Below are 24,345 nucleotides of genomic sequence, written 5' to 3'. Positions count from 1 at the left end.
AAAAAATTTTATTATTTTATAAAAATTATCTCTGGATCTCTGACCACAATAAATTAAAAATTAATTTAATTTAATTAATATATAATAAATTATCTTTAGGATACCCCGGGAGGTCTTATATATATAAATTTTTAATTTAAAAATATTATTAATCTAATCTCTACTACTATATAGAATAATAGATAAAAAATTATTATATTTATTACTATATTATTTTATTCCGAGAAATTAAATAAAACATTTTAAAACTTTTACTAAGATTTAAATATATTTAATAAAATATATCTATAAACTTTATTACATATCTATCTAAGAGCTAAAAATAGAATATAATATTTATAATTATTAATAGATTTACTAAAATAAAATATTTAATATTTTATAATTTTACTGCCAATACCGCTAGAATAATTATAATATATATATAATATATATAGAAGCTACATGGCTTTTTTTATTTTATAATCTTTAACTGAGGGCCCTAGTTCATAGCTAAATTTTAAAAATATTTAATCTAATATCTAGATATTACTAGTTAATTATTAATTATTTATTATTTTAAGACCGATGGCCAGACAGAACGGATAAATACTATATTAAAGTAATATTTTTATATTTATATAAATTATTTATAAGATAATTAAAGTATTTGGTTTTTTTTAATTAAATTTATTTTAAATACTATATATTCTAATACTATTAAAATTATATTATTTTTTATTAATTACGGCTTCCACCTATAAATAGAATTTAAACTTATATTTATCTCTAATTAATCTATTATTAAAAATATAGAGTAATTCGCTGTAAAAATATATATTATTATAAAATTTATAAAAATTAAGATAACTGTAATCTAAAATAGATATATAAAATAAATTAATAAAAAATATTATTCTAACTAGAGATTCTGAAAAAATTAAAAAATCTAACTAGATATTTAATTTATTAAGATTCTATAATTTAGTAAGAAACTTAATTAGAATATCCTAGACTTATATTTAATTAAGAAAGTTATTAATTTTTATATATATTATTTAAAACTTTTATTAAGTATAAAGATCTATCTAGTATTTAATATAAGCTTATTTATTTTTATTAATAATAATCTATTATTAAAATAATACTAGTCTCCTTCCCCTCATATTAAAGTTAACGGACTTGAGGGATGGAAGATTAAAAATATATTAAACTTTTTTTAGAATTACCAGAAACAAGATTATTTTTAATTAATATATTTTATTTATTTAATAAAATATATTAATTTTATTATTAAATTTATGGAATACCTGGAGAATACCTACTAGATTATTAAAAACTTTTATTATTATTATTTATATAAATCCTGACTTTCGCCTTATAGGAGCTCGGCTTAAAAAAAAGAATGTATTATTATAGTATAATCTTTCTAACTAGAAAAAAAGAAGTATTATTAAATCTTACTATCTAATATATAATTTTAAATATAGTTAAAAGCTATTTATTTCTTGAATCCTATCTGTAGTCTCAAGCTATATCTTATCTATTAACCTATATATAGCTTGACTAGTAGCTAGCTTAGTATCTAGTTAGAATCCTAGTTGTTACTATTACCCGAATCCTACTCGCCTGCCAGAACCCACTATCCTACCACCTCTGCCTGCCCGCACCTTGACATAAAGAATCTATTTAAAACTCTTAATATAATTTCTTATAAAAATATTAAGTTTAACTAGACACCGGAGATTTAAAAAATATTTAAAATCTTTAAAAAAATCTTTATTATTATTTTTATTTTAGCGCATTGGGACCCTAAATAAAAAATATTAATAAAAATTATTTTTTGAAATAGTATATAAAAAAAATATTATCTTATAGAAATAGGAGCTAAAGCTTATTATATTTTTTTATTTTAAAATTCTTAGTAAGTATTAAAACTTAAAATATTTTATAATCTAGTAATAATTCACAGAGTAATAAATATATTAAATCTAATATTTAAATTATTTTAATTTTACGATTAACTACTACCTAGAAATAATAAATACTTAATCTAATACTTTATTTTAAAGATTCTAAAATATATCCGAGAAGAAAAATAAGCATATTATAAATTAAGAAATCTAATTATTTTATTTTATATTTAAAAAAGAACTCGGCTATATAATACCTATTAAAAAATCTTTAATATAAAGATCTCTATTAATCTAGAGCCTGAAGAGCTAATACTAGATAATCTATAAAAGTAAATTGAATAAACTAATAAATATTTAAAAGAATATTAAGAAGCAGTAACTAAAAATAAATCTAAATTCTTTAAATAATTAAAAGTAAAAATTTCTATTATAGAATATTAATTAGATATAAACTAGTACTTACTCTTTTAAGAATAAGTCTAAATCTCTAACTTAAAATTTTTATAAGTCTTGATTATTTAAAAAATTTATAATAGTATAATTACTAGATACTCTAGATAAGATTAAATTTATAAAATAATTACCTGCTACTATTACTAGTTAAATATAAATAAAAATATCTATTAATTCTACCATAACTATAATAGCTGTAAAACTAACTATATTTAAAAAAATTATAAATAAAATTTTTTAAAACCACTACTAATCTTTAATTAATTTTAATAAAATATTATTATTAACTTCCTAATGGACCTCCCGGAGTCTTAAGATTATAGAAATATTATAATTATTATTAATTAATTAATTAAAGATATTATTATCGAGGCTATCCTAAGTATAAATATAAAAAATTTTATAAATATATTTATCTAAGTATTTTATAACTACTATAGAATATTCTAGTTAGTAGTTTTAGACTGTAGCTCTCAATTTATAAATAAATTATAGATAACTCTATATAAAGTTTTAAATATTAAATAATATTTTTCTATTATCTACCACCCTAAAATAAACAATATAATAAAATAATAAATTATAATTATTAAAATTTTCTTATAATATTTTATTAATTAATAATAAATTAATTAATAAAAATTATTATTCATAGTGCAGCTAGCCCTAAATAATTAAGATTTTATATTAATAAAAATAAACTTTTTTTATAGTATAGTTTTTACATGAAGCCTCTAGATTTAAATATTAAAATAAATATTTTAAAATATTATTAAACTAAGAACCCCCAAGAGTAAGTTAAAATTATTTTTAATAAACTTTAAAAAACTTATGATATCACTAATTTAATAATAGCAGTAATATAAGAAATATAAAAATAATATATTAACTAATAATAAAACTTTATTTCTTATTACAAAAAAATAATAAGATCTAGTTAAATCTAAAAAATATCACAACTAATTAATCTAGTAAAAAGCTAGACTAATAAAATATAAAGTTTATAGTATTAGAATAAATTAAAATATATATCTAAAAACTAAATATATTACTTAAAATTTATTTAATATTTTATATTAATTTATTTTAATTTATTGTTACAGACCCTCTACCTATCTAAAAAATAACTAATTAGTAACTAGATATTATTATTATAAAAAATAATATTAAGAAATATATTATTAAGAAAATCCTAGACAAAAAGAATATATTTTAAAAAAATATATATATATGAAAAAATATTTCTAGTTAAATAGAAGAGATATACTATATTTATATAGAAACTAGTAATTAAATTTTATAATATTAAGATTTATAAATACTAGTACAATCCCACCCATTTAATCTTTTAAAATCTATAATGGGCTAGCCGCGTCACGGTAAAAAAAATAATAATAATAAAAAATTAAGTTTTATTAGTTATTTAGAATCAGAATATCTATATTCTAATCTATCTAGTCCTAGACTTTAATCTAATAATATCTGTAGAAAGAATGGAAATCTCTAGAATAATAAAAAAATCTACTAATATTATAAAAAAAATTTTTAGAAAAAATTATCTATAAGAAAACTTAACTTATTTATAATTATATAATTTCTTTCCTAGTAAATTCAATTTCTTTACAGACTATCATACTTTACGTAGTCCACCCGGCTTCTTAGCCCGTCACAGTATTCCTCGCGATAGGTTTATCGTGAGACTTGTAAGGGTATGTTCCCCTACAGATTTATAATTTATTATTAGTATATAAATCTCTATATTACTAACAAAAGAATTTACTAATTAATTATAATGGGTAGATTTTATAGCCTATATAAGTAATTTAATAAGATTAGTTCCTAATCTATAGTTAGTATAAGGTTTAGGGTATTTAATATAATAGTTAGATAGTTTTAACTACTAGTCTAAAATATGTTATACCGCCTAGGGGGTCTAACAAATTTTAAATATGCTTTTTAAAAGAAAAAATGATTTCTAGATATATAAAACTCTAGTATTTGAGATAGTTAAAATATTTATCAGATGAATAGTATATATAACTATATAAAACATAAAAAAAGATATACAGGCTTTTTAAAAACGCTAGATATTACGTAAAATCTTTGGAAAAAAGCTAGTTAATATTAATCGCATATATATCTTTATAAAAGAAATATTATTAATTATAATAATAAAAGCTAAAACTACTACAGTATGAATAATAATGAATAATTATAATTTAATTGGTTATAAAATACTATATTTATGAAAATATAAATTTATTATAAAAACAAATTATAAAAAATTACAATAATAGTAATAGTAGCAAGCTTAACTTCAGTCATAGTATAATATATATATATATATATATATATAAAATAAACATTATATAATGATATTATAGTATATAAAATATAAACTTTTTTTATAAACAAAATTACTCACTCTTTTTTAAAGGGGAAAAAAGGAAAAAACTACAAATAATAATAGAAACTTATCATATAAAAAATGAATTATTAATATAATACGTAATATAAAAATGGATGATATTATAAAGATATAATATATAAAAAAATATTAAATAAACATATTTATAATAGAAAAAGGAAAATTTAATAAAAATTAATATAAGATTCTGGGAAATTTCTAAATCCTGAACGCTAATTGATATTTAAATGTGAATACTTATCAAAATATACTTGTATAAAAATATACATATCCTATAAAAAAGTAAAGTCTTTATAAATAATTATAGAAATCTGGAGAAGTCTTATATATAAATAAAAAAATACAAATTAAAAAGTATTTCTAATAAAAATATTAATAAACAAATAATAAAGTACTTTTAAAAATAAATAATTTATAAATAAAAAGTAACACTGCAGGATCCAAAAAGAAGAGAAAACTTAGAAAAATAAAGAAGAAAATTAATTATTTTTTCTTTATCTAGACATTCTAATAAAAAGCATATGAATAAAGGTTTTGATAATGTATTATCTATTGTAAACGACTTATAGAAATTATTTACTATAAGATAATCTTGAGGGAAAATTATTTATCATAATTATAACTAATAATTATAATTCTAAGAAATCGGACTCTAAAAAAAGCTTATAGAAAATGGTAATAGTTAAAACATTGTTTTCTAGAACTTAATTAGTAAGATATTATATATTTAGAATTTATACGTATTTCACAAGTAATAAGTATCGATAAAAAGTTTTAATTAAAAGATTAATGATAATATTTTCCAAAAAAGATAATTTTATATTTTATATATTATAATATAGATATGTTCTTTATGCTACCTTACTATAATTAATTTTATAAATTTATATTTAACTAAATAGAGACTATCTATTAATTTTATTTATAAACTAACTTATATAAAATTAGATTTACTGTACTAGATTATAAGATTCTAATTATATTTACATATATTAATACTAATGTTGGAGCCCCTAGGCGGTATATAACACTTTAGGCTAGTGGTTAGACTATCTTACCACTATACTAGATATTCTATACTTTATACTATAGAATAGGAACGAGTCTTACTTAAATATTTATATAAATTACAAAATCTAACTACTATAGCTAACTAGCTAGTTAATAATTTAATATAAATCAATTATTTAATTAATTAATTTGTCTTCTACTAATGTAAAATTAATATACTAATAATAAATTATGAATCTAGAATAATTTAATATTATTTTTAAATTTTTTCAAATCTCTAATAATTACAATTATTAAATAATATAATAATACTTATCTTTAAATTACTTACTATAAAGGGAATAGCTAGGGCTTGTAGAAATAGAAATAAAATAAATTTTTTATAAATTACTTTTTATTCACTAATAATATATTCTTTTTAAAAAATTTAATAAGTATAATATAAAATCCAAATTTAAATCTGAATAAGTAATATAAGTATTTATTTTAATACTTATTTAAAACAGTTTATTAGATACTAAAAGCTCTGCTATATTTTTAACATAATATATAATAATTTAAAAAAATCTCCAAACTTTTTAATTAATTTTATTTTTTTTCTATATCTTAAAATAAGAGTTTACACGCCACAAAATATTAAATAATAAGTTTATTTTAAACATATCAAGTAATGTTTGGATCTTAAAAATTATAAAAAATACTTATATTATATAAAATATGTTATATATTAAAGAAATGTGGATTTCTCTTTAATATTTGATAAATATCTTCCAATCCTAATTCTATTATATAATTAAGAAATTAACTATTTACTTTACTAAGATTAGCGTAAGTATACCTAAATTAGGTATAACTTGACTATCAGATATATAATAATTTTATAACAATAATATATAATAGTATTACTATCTGTTTAACCAATGATCTTAACTGTTGTAGTATATATAAATACTTATAAGTTAAGTATTAAATAGAAGAAATATTTTGATAAAACAATTTATAAAATAATTTCTAATTTTATATTTTAAGAATTATAAATCAATAAATGAATATATAAATTTATCTATAGTAATATAATAGTAATTCATTATTATTAGGGATACTGTTAATATAAACCTTTCAATAATTAATAAATTATTTATTAAAGAGCTAAGTAATAAAGACTAATAATTTGGATTTCTTTTAAAATAAGATAAAAACATTAGTACTTGAAATAATCTTATATTCTAAATAAAACTTATTAGAAACATAATAAATTAAAATATTATTTTTATAATTAATATATTTATTATAATAATTAATATATTTATTATAATAATTACTAAGAAATAGTTACAATAAATTTACATTGATAATATTTGATAATAATAAAATAAAGTCTTTAGACTATACTTTTTTTCTAAATTTTATAATTAATATTGAATTTACATATGTTAGAAAAAGGCAAATAAAATAAAATAAAATATAAATTTTAAAAATCAAAAAGATGAAGTTAAAAAATAATTTCATCTAAAATATATATAACATCTAGTATATATAAAGATTATTTGATATGGAAATATATTAGATACTATTTTTTAATTTTCAATAATAAAGCTTTCTTATTTAAAAGTAATAAAAAATATTTATTTTTAAATAATATTTTACCTCAGGTGATTTTTGTTATATATATTATAATTAAGATATTTTTCTTAATTTTAAAAGATAAAATGTGCTTTTCATTTATTTAGAAAATAAAAAAATAGAATTTAATGTAAAATAAAAATAATATATAAATATATATATAGAGTTAACCTATTATTAGCCAGCGTTTTTAACAAGTAAAATTAAAATATTATTCTCTTTAAAAGTAAGATAGTAGTTTCTTAAAACAATATAAAATTAGTATAGTAACAACGACTGGTGCTTTTGATTATTTTAACTTAATTCTTCCATATTTTATAATATAACTAATAATAATTTTTCGTAGTATTATTTTTAGTATAAGTATTAATATAAATAATTATCTATAAAAAGGTTTAATATTACTAGCACTCTCGTACTAATCTTTTAAATATATTAATTCTAATAATATTGAATAAATTATTAATAAGATTGTTAATTTATATTTAATTAATGAAATAAAGGCTCCCTGCGAGCTTTATTTAAAAATTAAATTATGTAAACTTAAATTTATTATATTATGTGATGGCAGCTCTGCTATATATGATATAATATTAATATTATATTATTTATTCTGTTTACTTTACCACTACCAGTATTATTTTTTTAATAAATATATATATTTATTTTTGATTTTCTTCTTTCCTCTTGATATTTACAGTTTGAGAGTAGTTAGTATTAATATAATCTTATTTTATATTCAGTAATATTTTATAAATTGAAATATTATTTTCTCTACTATACGTAGTTATTTATTTATTTAAATTACTAGTACTATTTACTTCTGTTTTTAGTAATATTTAAATAATTAATATAATTTATTATAATTTATTAATTTCTGAATAACTAGCTAAGATAATTAAGAAAAGTATTTTGAATCCTAGTTCTAGTATTTGAAGTAATAATTATGCACTATACTAAGGAATACACTTGATTGAAAAAATAAGATTAACTAAGAATAGTATTATAATTTATATAAATAAGATCTTTGGTGAATTTTTAATTAGATGGCTATTTAATATCAAATAAAATTATATTAGTGCTTACTACTCTAAAACTTTAAGTATAAAAATAAAAAATAAAATAAAAAATAAAATAAAAAATAAAATAAAAAATAAAATAAAAAATAAAATAAAAAATAAATATATATATTTATTAAAGAAAAACAAAATTAGCGGTAATAAAATAAATAATATAATATAGATATTATATAATATAAAGAAGAGTTATTATTATAATATTCTTTTACTAAATTTCATTACCCTCAGTCAGGAGAATATTATCATTTTTACAATTTAATATAAATTTATTATTTTTAGCTACTATAATCGATATAAAAATAATTTAGAAAGGTCTAGTTAATTAGAATATAAAATATAAAGACTTTATAAATAAAATTTTTTTTTTAAGAATTACTAATAGAATATTACTTTTTATTATATTATCTTTATTTAAATTAAATTATTCAACATATGATTATAATCTTTTAGAATATAAGTAAATACCTAAAACTTATTTTATTTTCTATTTTATATAAGTATCAATTTTAATTAGTAGTATAGTGTCCTCGATTTATTTAAGCGATAATTTTAATATTTTATAAAATTAAACGTTTTTAGCATAAAAAATGGAATAGACCTTAATACTATTAGATAATTTAATAATTAAATATTAAAAACATGTTTTATTTTTTTTATAATTAGAATTAGGCTATACTAGTTTTTAAATAGTTTTTAAAAAGACTTGTCTTAATATTAATATTTTAGATTTATATCTTATTTGTAATCTGAAAGTTAATTATATAATATTTATAATTAATAGTATAGGTCTATATACTCTATATTCTTTATAAAATTTCCTATATGTTCTATATACTAGACTAGAGTTTAGACTTATTAATAAAATATTCTATTAATAATTAATTGTGACGGCGGCTCTGTTTATAATCATATAATTATATTTGTTTTATTTATTTTATTATTATTTACTATTATTTCCTTCAAGTAAATATTTATAATATTTTTTATTTTCCTTTTTGTCTCCTTATGCTTAAGGCTCTAGAGTAGTTAGTACTAATATAATCTTATTTTATTATGTTGAACGGCTATCTTATAATTCTAATATTATTTTTTATTTTTTTTACTATTATATATGGCTAGTTCTTACTAAGCTGTTAACAGTCCCTATTCTATATTCTTAGTAACGCTTAATAGTTAAAAAACTTATCTAACTGACTGACTAAATAAATAAAATAGTTAGAAAAAGTAACTAGATTCTTAGTCCTAAAGATAATTAATAACTTTCCATGATACTACCTAATAAACTAGACTAGAAAAATAGATTTAATTAAGTTAAATTTAATAATAAATATAAAAGAGACCTGAAGTGGATCTTTAAGATTCTTTTAAAGATTTTTAATAATTTAGAAACTAAAAAAATATATTTTTAGATTAGTAGGATTGGCAGGCCTAAAAGATTAATTATTTTATTAAAGAATAGGATTACTTCATTATATAAATTTTATAATAATAAATATATTTAGATTAGAATACTCCTACAGAGATAAATAAATCTATAAAGATTTTAGATCTTTTTTTATTTAGTAATAGCGTGGTTTTAATTTATAAAAATTAAACTCTTATTATATGGTAGAAATTAAAAATTAATATTAATTAATATAATATTTTTATTATATATAAGATATATATTACTAAAAAATATTTTATTTTATATTTTTATTTTAATGCTACTAACCTCTTTCTTAATTTAGATAATATATTTAATTATTTAAAAACTATCTTTATTAATTTTAATAAGATTTATAACACCTGTCGCTAGCATTAAGACTTATAAATAAAAATTAGAAATAAATTTTATATTTTTATTTTAATTTTTTATTATCTTACAGTCAAAGCCAGAATTAATAAAAATATCTAGAAGAATAATTTTTATAATAAATTATTTATTAAGTTTTAGGATCCTACTGTGTATAGCTATAATAATAAAAATTTTAAAGAATTTATAAAGTAATATACTAACTCTATAAATATAATTAAAGAATAAATTAAAAAATATATTAAAAATAATTTTATAATAATTAGAAGCTATATTAAGTTTTATATATTTTATCTTTTTTATTATTATTATAAATATTATAAATATTTCCTTTAAACTTCCGACCCAAGCTTCTAGTATAAAGCTAAAAACTAAGAAGATATTATTAAAAGATAAAAATTATTTTTATTATAAAAAGTCTAGTTATAGAAGTAAAGGATATTCTAAGAAAAGAATTATATAAATAAAGATTTTAGAAGCTCCTATAAAGCAACCTAGAATAATAAAAAATAGTATTTAAAAAAGTCTCTATTCTAGATAAATTAGAAATTTAAATAAGTATAATAAATTTATAAGACCTACTAGGAAATAATAGTAATAATTTTATAATTATTATTTTATTTTTTAAAAATAATATTATTATTCCTATTTAGATATTTACTAACTCTAGAATGAATATTTATTTAGTAATAATTACTTAGTTTATTATTAAATTAATCTAATATTTTAAAATTCTAATATTATCTTTAAAGAAAGCAATTTTGATTATAGATTTTAATAGAAAAAGAATTACTAATCTAATTTATATAATCTAATTAAATCTTATAGTTGATGATTATTAATCTCTAAATTATCTTTTTTTTATATTAATATTAAATTATTAAAATAATTAATTAATCTAGCTAACTTAGTTAATAATAGAAAATAAAATTAAAACTATATTTTTAATTAAAATTTTTTTGGAGTATCTTAGAACAGTTCCTGGTGGATTATAAATATTAATAAAATATAATTTAAAAAAACTATAAAATATAACTAAAAAATTAGTAACTGAGATTTTTATAATTATTCATAATTTTTTTATATCTATTAAAACAGCTAATGCGAGACTTTAGTAAAACTAAAATATAATCTAAAAAAATAAATTATTAATTAAATAATTATTTAGAATCTAAGAATATTCTATATTTATTAAATATAAGATTTTTTGTAGTAGCTCTAGATTCGGGGTCCTTAATCTAGATAAATAAATAAATAGAATCTAGATTTTTTTATTTTAGTATAGTCTAGTTTTAATATAGTAGTTATTTATCTTTCTTCTTTAAAAGATTTTTTAATCTTTTAATTAAATTATTAAACTTGGTTCTATAGCGCCCAGGATAATATATAATTTTAAAATTAAAATAAAATAAAAATTCTAATTATTAAGTTTAATAGTAGTTTAGAAATTTAATATAGAATTTTTTAGATTGCAGTAATTAGTAATAACTTAAATTAAAAATAATATTTTTTTAAATTTAAAATATTATTTTTTTAAAGTAATAAATAATTATAAGTAACTTCTTATCATAGATTTTCTAATTATATTTAGTCAGGGAGTGTTTCTTAAAGAAAATAATTATAAAATATAATAATTTATTTTTATATTAAAATAAAATTCTAATAAAAATATAGTCTAAAATATTAATTTTTAATATTATTTTTTAGATTTAATTAAATAACTGAAGTACTAGAACTTCTATAAAAAAATTCTTTATATAATTTAAAATATTGTAGTATATAGGAGTCTAAATAAAAAATTATTCTTTTAATAAATTATATAAAAGAATTACTGTATTTTAAAAAATCATAAATAAAATAATAATAAAAATTATTAAATCTTAAAAAAACTTACACATTTATTATACAGGATAAAATAAATTATTAAATAATAATTTTAATTTTTTTACATTTATACAGAATCTATCACAGTTTATAATTAAATTTAAAAACTTAGTTTTAAAAATAATAAATTTATATTATAAAATTTTAATAAAAAGACTAGTTTTATTGTCACGGTGCAACCCCCCAAGCCAAGAAGAGAGGAATACTACTAAGCCTTACTACCCAGCACGTGATCCTAGACATGGTTAAAAACTACTTGTTCCTTGAATCCTGTCCGTAGCCTTGAGCTATATATTATCTATCACTCTATATATAGCTTGATTAATAGCCAGCTTAATATTTAGTTAGAATCTTAATTATTATTATTACTGAATACCGCTCGCCTGTTAGAATCTATTATCTTACTATCTCTATTTATCTATATTTTAATACTATATAGCTCCTTCCTTAAAATAATAGACTTATAAGATAACTATTATTTTATAATCTTTAATTAATTCTAGCAGGCCAGATAAATTAGTATAATATATTTTTAAATATTCTAGAGAATAATATAACTATTATAAATAAATCTTTATCTTTATTATAAAGGTTGCTGGTAAATAAGACTATTTATAATAAAATCTTAATATATAGAATATAATAATCACGTACTAGGTCTAGTAAACTATAAGATTTAATTATTAACTAGTTAATACTCTAGCTATAAAAAAGATTATTATTAAAAAAAATTAAACTTTAACTAAATATATTAAAACCATGTAGACTATTATACTAGTAATTAATATTTCTATTCTTATTTTAGAATCTATTCTTAAAAAATCTATAATTTCTTTAGTAGAAATAATTACATTAACTAATTTTAAATCTTTTATTTTTATTTTTCTTTCTAAATAACTACTTAATTTTAATAAATTTAAAAATAATTATTCAGACTTGAGCCACTTTATTTTTTAAATTAAAATAAAAATAAATATTAATTATAATTATTATACTACTGCCTCCACTTATAAAGCTCATATAATTAATTAATTAAGTAAAATCTCTTATGCCTAAATCTATCTCTTTATAAAAAATAATAACTATATTTTAAATAATCTTATAAATATTTTAAATATATTTAAACATATCTTTAAAAACTTTAATTATATTTATAATACCTAGTGGGAACTATATTATTTATAATAAAAAATCTATAAATTTACTATATATTTTATTAAATTTAAAAAATTTATTTATAAAGTTTATCTATACTTTAATTCCTTAATAACTATTCTTGAAGATAGTATTAATCAAGAATTTAATACTATATTCTTAAATAATATATTTTTTAGAGAAAGATTACTGCGACCTAACCTAGTTTTTATAAAATTTAAATAATTATTAATTAAGATATAAATCTAATTTCTAGAATTATTTATAGAAGCTAACTAGTATTTAATATATTATATTTATAATTATTAGGAAAGTTCCGTGGAAATTTTCTATAAAAATTTCTAATTAAAAATTAATTACTCTAGACTATAATTTTATAAATTTATTATTTATTTATTATTTTTTTCTATGCTCTAAGACCATCTAAAAAAAAGAAAAAAATATTTCTACTATAATTTTAACTAGTATTTAATCTATAACTATCTTAAATCTAATATTTTAGTTTAATAAATTAATTATATATTTTATTTATTTTTATTAAAACCGATCTAGTTTTTTTCTTATTATTAATTATTATTTACGTGGGCTAAATCGCCAGTAAAGAAATTTTAAATTTATTTAATATAAGATTTTCTATATTAGTCTTATAACTAAAAATAATAATATTATTAGAATAATTATACTTTTTTAACTCTAGTAAATAATTAAAAAAATTATATCTAGTTTAAATTACTGTTAAAAAAGTGCTGCTCTATATATTTATACTCTCTCTATTATTATTATTAAAAAACTTCTTATTAAAGAGAAGCTCTAAAAAATTAATTTAATAATTATATTTATTATATTAAATTCTAATAATTAAAAAATTATTATATACGTAATATTTAATATTAGTTATTTAATATTATATATTATAGATAAAAATTAGATAAAAATTTATTATTTATTTTTATACTCCCTGAAGCACCCCAAATCTATTATAAGATTTAATAATTAAAAAATTAAGTTAAGAATAATCACCCACTACATCTATATAATTTTAAAGATTTATAACTATATAGAAAAAAATATTTTATTTTTAATTATCTAGCTAGTTTACTTTTTAATTATATTTAGCTTATCTTAGTTTAAGGTTTATAACGCGCTAATAAACTTTACTAAATATATTATTTAATTTATTAGCCTATATTACTACTAGTATTATAATATATTTATTTATTTAATTAAAATTTATATTTTATATAACGTCCCAGTATGTATCTATTTAATATATATTATATTTTTCCCACTCTTAAAAGATTGAAATATATAACTAGTCTTTATTATAATTTATATAATATATATATATTAGAATTATTTAATATATACTATCACTATAGATTAAATTAATATTATTTTATAATCTATTTTTAGTACTGGAGATCCTACACTACTAAATAAATTTAAAGATTTTATAGATATTTTCTTATTTAAGGAAGTAGAGAAGTTTCCTTTCTATTATAATTATAATTATATTATTACTCTAGAAAAAAGAAAATATTTTTTATTATTTTTTATATAGCATGTCCTGGGATAAACTATAAACCTTATATAAATAATTATTTAAAAATTTAGAAAAAAATTTTATTTATTTAAGTTTATTACCCACTATCTTACAAGTCATATTCGTTAAAAAATCTAGAGAAGAGTTTAAATTCTATATAAATTACTATATCTTAAACACAATCTCTATTAAAAATTATTATTTATTTCTACTTATAAAAGAAACCCTGAATAATCTAAAAGAAATATACTATTTTATTAAAATTAATATTATTAGCACTTTTAATAATATCTAAATTATTTAAAAAATAAAAATAATTAATAATATTCCATATCTATCTTAGTTTATATGAATTATTAATAATATTTTTTAAATTAATAAAAGTCCTAGTTATTTTTTAATACTATATTAATAATATACTCTGAGACTACCTGGATACTTTTTATATAATATATCTAAATAATATCCTAATTTATAGCTATATTTAAATAAAGTATATAAAATATAGTTAGCTAGTTTTTATAAAATCATATAAGACTAGACTCTTTATTAAAATATTAAAATATAAGTTTATTATTCTTAAGACTAAGTTTCTAGGCCTTATTATAAGCCGCGATAAATTCTATATAAATTTAAAAAAAATTAAAACTATTATTAAATAATTTATTCTAGCCTGTGTAATAAACATGTAAGTTTTTTTAAGATTTTATAATTTTTATTATTACTCTATTTATAATTTCTTAAAACTTATTATTTTTTTTATATAACTTATTAAAAAAAATATTTCCTTTATTTAGACTCCCGTATACTAGGATATTTTAGATTATTTAAAGAAAGTTTTTATAGAAGTTCTAGTACTCTAACTATTTAATTAAACTTAGAAAATAATATTAAAAACTAATATTTTAGATTATATTTCCGCCAGAGTTTTATTTCAATATAATAAAAATAGATTATTATATTCTATGGTCTTCTTCTTTAAAAAATACTCTTTAATTAAATATAATTATAAAATCTATAATAAGGAGCTACTGGTAATTATTTACTATTTTAAAAAATAATACTTTAAATTTAAAGAAATCTTATTTTTAATTTAGATTATTACTAATCACTGTAATTTAAAGTATTTTATATTAATTAAATTTCTGAACTATTATCAAGCCTAATAGTTAGAGTTTCTAACTTATTTTAATTTTAAAATTATATACTATTCTAAATATTATAGGATTAAACTTAATAGCCTGACTAAGAGGTTAGAGGACCTCCTAAAAAAATAAATCATTACTATATTAAAGCTAGACTATACTAAAATAAGAGAATTTAGATTTTATTTATTTATTTACCCAGACTAAGAAGGACCCTAAACCTAGAATAACTAAGAAAGATCCTAAATTTAGTAAATATAGAATATTTCTAGATTTTAAATAACTATTTATCCAGACTAAGGAAGACCCTAAACCCGGAACTATAAAAAAAAAATCTTAGATTTAATAAATATAGAATACTTCTAGACCTTAAACAATCACCTATATAAAAAAAACTTAAGAAAGATTTTTTTAGAAACATCCTAGCCCTAATAATCTAATCTTAAAATAGTATTATTTTTAAAGATGAATAAGACTTGTTACTACTACTAGAAATCTAGAATACTTTATAAGATATATATAAAAAAGATAAACAAATATAAGATATATTAAAGATATTAGTAATTAATAAAGATTATTATCTAAATATCTTTTTATTAAATATATAATTTAATTTACTAGCTTATGTTATTATTAATATTATAATATATTTATTTATTTAATTAAAATCTACATCTTATATGATGTTCTAGTATATATCTATTTAATATATATTATTTTTTTTTATTTTTAAAGGATCGAGATATATAACTAGTCTTTATTATAATTTATATAATTTATATACGCTAGAATTACTTAATATATATTATTATTATAAATTAGATTAATATTATTCTATAATTTATTTTTAGTACTAGAGATTCTATATTACTTAATAAATTTAAAAATTTTATAGATATTTTCTTATTTAAAAAAGCAGAGAAACTCTCCTTCTATTATAATTATAATTATATTATTATTCTAAAAAAGAGGAAGATTCTTTTATTTAATTTTTTATATAATATATTTTGGAATAAAAAATAAATTTTTTGATAAATAATTATTTAAAAATTTAAAAAAAGATTTTATTTACTTAAATTTATTATTTATAATTTTACTAGTTTTATTTATTAAAAAGCCTAGAGGAGGGTTTAGATTTTATATAAATTATTATATTTTAAAAATAATTTTTATTAAAAATTATTACTTATTTTTACTTATAAAAGAAATCCTGAATAGTTTAAAGAAAAAATATACTATTTTATTAAAATTAATATTATTAGTACCTTTAATAATATCTAAATTATTAAAAAATAGGAGTGGCTTATAGTATTTTATATTTATTTTAATTTATATAAATTATTAATAATATTTTTTAAACTAATAGAAATTCTAATTATTTTTAATATTATATTAATATACTCTAAGACTATCTAAATACTTTCTATATAATATGTTTAAATAATATTCTAATCTATAATTATACTTAAATAGAGTATATAAAATATATCTAACTAGTTTTTATATAATTATATAAAGCTAGATTTTTTATTAAAATATTAAAATATAAATTTATTATTTCTAAGACTAAATTTTTAGGCCTAATTATAAATCATAATAAATTTTATATAAATCTAGAAAAGATTAAAATTATTATTAAATATTTATTCTAGTTTACATAATAGATATATAAATTTTTTTAGAATTTAATAAATTTTAACACTATTTATAATTTTCTAAAATTTATTTTTTATATATAATTTATTAAAAAAATATTTCCTTTATCTGGATTCCTGCTTATTAGAATACTTTAAATTATTTAAAAAAGATTTTTATAAAAGTTCTGATATTTTAATTATTTAATTAGATTTAGAAAATAATATTAAAAATTAATATTTAGATTATATTTTTACTAGAATTTTATTTTAATATAATAAAAATAAATTATTATATTTTATAATTTCTTTTAAGAAATACTTCCTAAATATAATTATAAAATCTATAATAAGTTACTCGTGATTATTCATTACTTTAAAAAGTAGTATTCTAAACTTAAAAAAATCTTATCTTTAATTTAAGTTATTGCTAATTATTATGATTTAAAATATTTTATATTAATTAAACTTCTGAACTATTATCAAGCCTAATAATTAAAATTTTTATTTCATTCTAATTTTAAAATTATATATTGTTTTAAATACTATAAAATTAAATCTAATAATTTAACTAAAAAATTAAAACATTTTTTTTAAAAAAAAAAATAATTATTATATTAAAACTAAAAAATACTAAAAGAAAAGAATCTAGATTTTATTTATTTATTTATCTAGATTAAGGAGATCTCTAAATCATAATAATTAAGAATAATTTTAAATTTCATAAATATAGAATATTTTTAGATTCTAAATAATTATTTATCCACATTAAGAACCTTAAATCTAGAATAACTAAAAGAAATTCTAGATTTAATAAATATAGAATATTCCTAGATTCTAAATAATTATTTATATAAAGAATATCTAAGAAAAGCTTTTTTTAGGACTATCCTAGTTTTAATAATCTGATTTTAGAATAGTATTATTTTTAAAAATAAAAGTTATTATTATTATTAGAAATCTAGAACATCCTGCGAAATATATATAAAAAAATAAATAAATATAAAATATATTAAAAATACTACTAATTAATAAAAACTATTATTTAGATATCTTCCAAATTTTTTATAAGAGAAGGAAAAATTTATTATTTTATAAAAACTATTTTTAGATCTCGAACCATGATGAATTAAAAGTTAAATTAAATTCATTAATATATAATAATCTATCTTTAGAATACTCTAGAAGATTTTATATATATATATATATATTTAATTTAAATATATTACTAGTCTAATTTTTACTGTTATATACAATAATAGGTAAAGATTAATTTATTATATCTGTTATTATATTATTTTATTTGAAAAATTAAATAAAATATTTAAAATTTTTATTAATTTTATAAATATATTTGGCTGGATATATCCATAGATTTTAATATATATTTATTTAAAAATTAAAAATACAATATTATACTAGTAATTATTAATAAACTTATTAAATGAAATATTTAATATTTTATAATTCTACTGCTAATACTATTAAAATAATTATAATATATATATAATATATATAAAAACTATATAATCTTTTTTAATTTATAATCTTTAATTAAGATCTTTAGTTTATGGCTGAATTCTAGAAGTCTTTAATTTAATATTTAGATATTATTAATTAATTATTAACTATTTATTATCCTAAAACTAATAGCTAGATAGAACGGGTGAACATTATATTAAAGTAATATTTTTATATCTATATAAATTATGTATAAAATGACTAGAGTATCTAATTTTTTTAATTAAATTTATTTTAAATATTATATATTTTAATATTATTAATATTATATTACCTTTCACTAATTATTATTTCTATCCATAAATAAGATTAAAATTTGTATTTATTTTTAATTAATTTATTATTAAAAATATAGAGTAAATTACTATAAAAATATTTACTATTATAGAATTTATAAAAGCTGAGATAGTTGTAATCTAAACTAAATCTATAAAATAATTTAATAAAAGATACTATTTTAGTTAAAGATTTTAAAAATATTAAAGAGTCTAGCTAGATATTTAATTTATTAAAATCTTATAATTTAATAAGAAACTTAACTAGAATATCCTAAACTCTTATTTAATTGAAAAGATTATTAATTTCTATACCTATTGTTTAAAACTTCTACTAAATATAAGAATATATCTAATATTTAATATAAATTTATTGATCTTTATTAATAATAATCTATTACTAAGTTAATATTAGTTTTTTTTCTTTTATATTTAGGTCAACGGACTCGAAGAGTAAAAGATTAAAGATATATTAAATTTCTTTTAAGATTATTAGGGACGGGGCCGCCCCTAATTAATATATTTTATTAAATAAATAAGATATATTAATTTTATTATTAAATTTATAAAATATCTAAAGAATATTTACTAGATTATTAAGAACTTTTATTATTACTATTTATATAAATCCTAATCTTTACTTTACAAAAGCTTAGCTTAAAGAGAAAGGAAATACTATTATAATATAATTTTTTAAGCTAGAAAAAAAGAAATATTATTAAGTTTTACTACCATATATGTAATCTTAAATATAATTAAAAATTATCTATTCTTTAAACCCCGTCCGTAGCCTCAAGCTATATCTTGTTTATTAATCTATATATAGCCTGACCAGTAGCCGGCTTGATATCTAGTTAGAATCTTAGTTATTACTATTACCAGAACCCTGCCTGCCCACCAGGACCTATTATCCTACCATCCCTACCTACCCATACCTTGACAATACTACTACTTCTACTTATAAAATCTATATAATAAGTTAATTAAATAAGATTTCCTATACTTAAGTCTAACTCTTTATAAAAGATAATTTTTATATTTTAAATAACTCTATAAATATTTTAGACATACTTAAATATATTTTTAAAAATTTTGATTACGCTTATAATACTTGGTAAGAATTATATTATTTATAATAAAAAAATTATAAATTCACTATATATTTTACTAAATTTAAAAAATTTATTTATAAAATCTATCTGCATCCTAATTCTCTAATAAATATTTTAAAGATAGTATTAACTAAGAACTTAATATTATATTTTTAAATGTTATATTTTTAAATAATATATTTTTAAAGAAAGATTACTATAATCTAGTCTAGTTCCTGTAAAATCTAAAAAATTATTAATTAAAATGTAGATTTATTTTTTAAAACTATCTATAGAGGTTAATTAATATCTAAAATACTATATCTATAATTACTGAAAAATACTATAAAAATTTTTTATAGAAATTTTTAACCAAAGACTAATTATTCCAGACTATAATCTTATAAGTATATTATTTATATATTATTTTTTTCCACGCCCTAGAACTATCTAAAAAGAGAAAAAAGAATATTTTACTATAATTTTAATTAGTATTTAATCTATAATTATTTTTAAATCTGATATTTTAATTTAATAAATTAATTATATATCTTATTTATTATTATTAAAATAAATCTGATATTTTTCTTATTATTAATCACTACCTGCACGGGCTGAACCCTTAATAAAAAATATCTTGAATTTATTTAATATTAAATCTTCTATATTAATCTTATAATTAAAAATAATAATATTATTAAAATAATTATACTCTCCTAGTCTTAGTAAGTAATTTTAAAAATTATATCTAATTTAAACTATTATTAAAAAAGTATTACTCTATATATTTATACTCTCTTTAATATTACTATCAGAAGATTTCCTATTAAAAAGGCATTTAAAAATTAAATTAATAGTTATATTTATTATATTAAATTTTAATAACTAAAAAATTATTATATATATAATATTTAATACTGGTTATTTAATATCATATATTATAGATAAAAACTAGATAAAAATCTATTATTTATTTTTATATCCATTATAATATTTGAAGTCTATTGTAGGATCTAATAGCTAAAAAAAATAAAATAAAAATAATTACTTACTATATTTATATAACTTTAAAAATTTATAATTATATAAAAAGAATATTTTATTTTTAATTATTTAACTAGTTCATTTTCTAATTATATTTAGCTTATTTTAATTAAAAACTTATAATCTCTAAATAAATTATACTGAGTATATTATTTAATTTATTAACCTATATTATTACTAGTATTATAATATGCTTATTTATTTAATTAAATTCTATATTTTATATAATATTTTAACATGTGTTTATCTAACATATATTATATCTTTTTTATTTTTAAAGAATTAGAGTATATAATTAATTTTTATCATAATCTATTAAACTTATATATATTAAAATTATCTAATATATACTATTACTATAGACTAGATTAATATTATTCTTTAATCTATTCCTAGTACTAAAGATCTTATACTACTAGATAAGTTTAAAGATTTTATAGATATTTGTCACGGTGCCTGCTTGCCTATCTGAACCCGTGTGGTTGCCTGAATCCTGCCTGAATCCTATTCCTGGATACCCTTATATAGTGTGTGCAGTGTAAAGTCATTGGCTTTATATCCTAGTCCTTTTGCTGATAGTGTAGCGGGAAGTACCTGGAATGTGTATCTAGTATGCCCCGTGACAATATTTTCTTATTTTAGAAAATAAAGAAGCTTTTCTTCTATTATAATTATAACTATATTATTACTTTGGAAAAGAAAAGAATCTTTTTATTTAATTTTTTATATAATATATTTTAGAATAAATTATAAATCTTCTATAGATAATTATTTAAAAATTTAAAAAAAAACATTTATTTAAATTTATTATCTGCTACCTCACCAGTCTTATTTTTAAAAAGAAAATCCGGAGGAGAGCTTAGATTTTATATAAATTATTATATTTTAAATATAATCTTTTTTAAAGATTATTATTTACTTTTACTTGTAAAAGAAACCCTAAATAATTTAAAAAAAATATATTATTTTATTGAAATTAATATTATTATTATTTTTAATAAAATTTAAATTATTATAATATAAGAATAGCTAACAGTATTTTATATTTATTTTAATTTATATAAATTATTAATAATATTTTTTAAACTAATAAAAACTCTAGTTATTTTTAATATTATATTAATAATATACTCGAAGATTACCTAGATATTTTTTCTATAATATATTTAAATAATATCCTAATCTATAGCTGTATCTAAATAAAATATATATAATATATCTAGTTAGTTTTTATAAAACTATATAAGACTGAACTTTAAATAAAAGTATTAAAATATAAATTTATTATCTTTAAAATTAAGCTTCTGGGTTTAATTATAAGCTATAATAAATTTTATATAAATTTAAAAAAAGTTAAGATTACTACTAAATAATTTATTCCCGCTTATATAATAAATATATAAATTTCTTTTAAGATTTAGTAATTTCTACTATTATTATATTTATAATTTTCAAAATTTATTATTTCTTTTATATAATTTATTTAAAAAATATTTTCTTTATCTAGACTCCTACGTGCTAAAATATCTTAAATTCTATGAAAATATTCTTTTTATAGAAGCCCCAGTATTCTAGCTATTTAATTAAATTTAAAAAATAATTTTAAAAATTAATATTTTAGATTATATTTCTGCTGGAGTTTTATCTTAATAAAAATAAATTATTATATTTTATGGTTTTTTTTCTCTACGGAATACTTTCTAAATATAATTCTAAAATCTATGATAAAAAACTACTTATAATTATTTATTATTATAAGAAATAATATTTTAAGTTTAAAAAGATTTTATCTTTAATTTAGATTATTATTAACTACTGCAATCTAGAGTGTTTTATATTAATTAAATTTTTTAACTATTATTAAGTTTAATAATTAAAATTTTTATTTTATTTTAATTTTAAAATTTTATACTATCCTGGGCGTTATAAAATTAAGTCTAATAACTTAATTAAAAGATTAGGAGATTTTTTTTAAAAAAAAGATAAATAACTATTATATTAAAATAAAACTATATTGAAATAAGAAAGCTTAGATTCTATTTATTTATTTATTTAGATTAAGAAAGATCCTGAACCCGGAATCACTAAAAAATCCTATATTTAGTAAATATAGAATCTTTTTAGATTCTAAATAATTATTTATAGAGGAAGAATGACTACTACATTAGAACTAAACTATATTAAAATAAAAAAATTTAAATTTTATTTATTTATTTATCTAGGCTAAAGGAAACTCCAAATCTAGAATTTTTAAGAAAGATCTTATATTTAATAAATATAAAATATCTTTAAATCTTAAATAATTACCTATATAAAAAAATTTCTAAAAAGAATATTTCTAATAACATTCTAGCCCCGATAATCTAATCTTAAAATAATTTTATTTTTAAAGATAAATAAGATTTATAATTATTACTAGAAATCTAAACCATCTTGTAAGATGCGTATGAAAAGAAATAAATATCAAATATTTTAAAAATACTAATAATTAATAAAAATTACTTCTAGATCTCCAATCACGATAAATTAAAAATTTAAATTAATTTAATTAATATATAATAAACTATTTTTAAAATACTCCGGGAGGTCTTATATATATAAAATTTCAATTTAAAAATATCATTAATTTAATTTCTACTATTATATAAAATAAAGAATAAAAACTTATTATATTTATTCTTACATTACTCTATCTTGAAAAATTAAATAAGATATTTTAAAATTTTTATTAATATCTAAATGTACTTAGTATGACATCCTTATAAATTT

General features: G+C 16.0%; 1 protein-coding gene across 1 annotated transcript; it reads left to right on the top strand.

Annotated features, from left to right (window-relative positions):
- Positions 1 to 14,921: 14,921 nt before the first annotated feature.
- Positions 14,922 to 15,161, top strand: BO80DRAFT_346005 (uncharacterized protein; the record flags this gene model as incomplete). The annotated part of the gene is made up of 1 exon (XM_025715347.1): positions 14,922 to 15,161. A coding segment is annotated over one exon (240 nt), but the record flags the coding sequence as incomplete, so codon positions are not given.
- Between the last annotated feature and the right edge of the window lie 9,184 nt (positions 15,162 to 24,345).

This window comes from Aspergillus ibericus, assembly GCF_003184845.1.
Source record: "Aspergillus ibericus CBS 121593 unplaced genomic scaffold BO80scaffold_4, whole genome shotgun sequence".
NCBI classification, from domain to species: domain Eukaryota; kingdom Fungi; phylum Ascomycota; class Eurotiomycetes; order Eurotiales; family Aspergillaceae; genus Aspergillus; species Aspergillus ibericus.
This window is presented reverse-complemented; position numbering and strand designations above follow the sequence as displayed.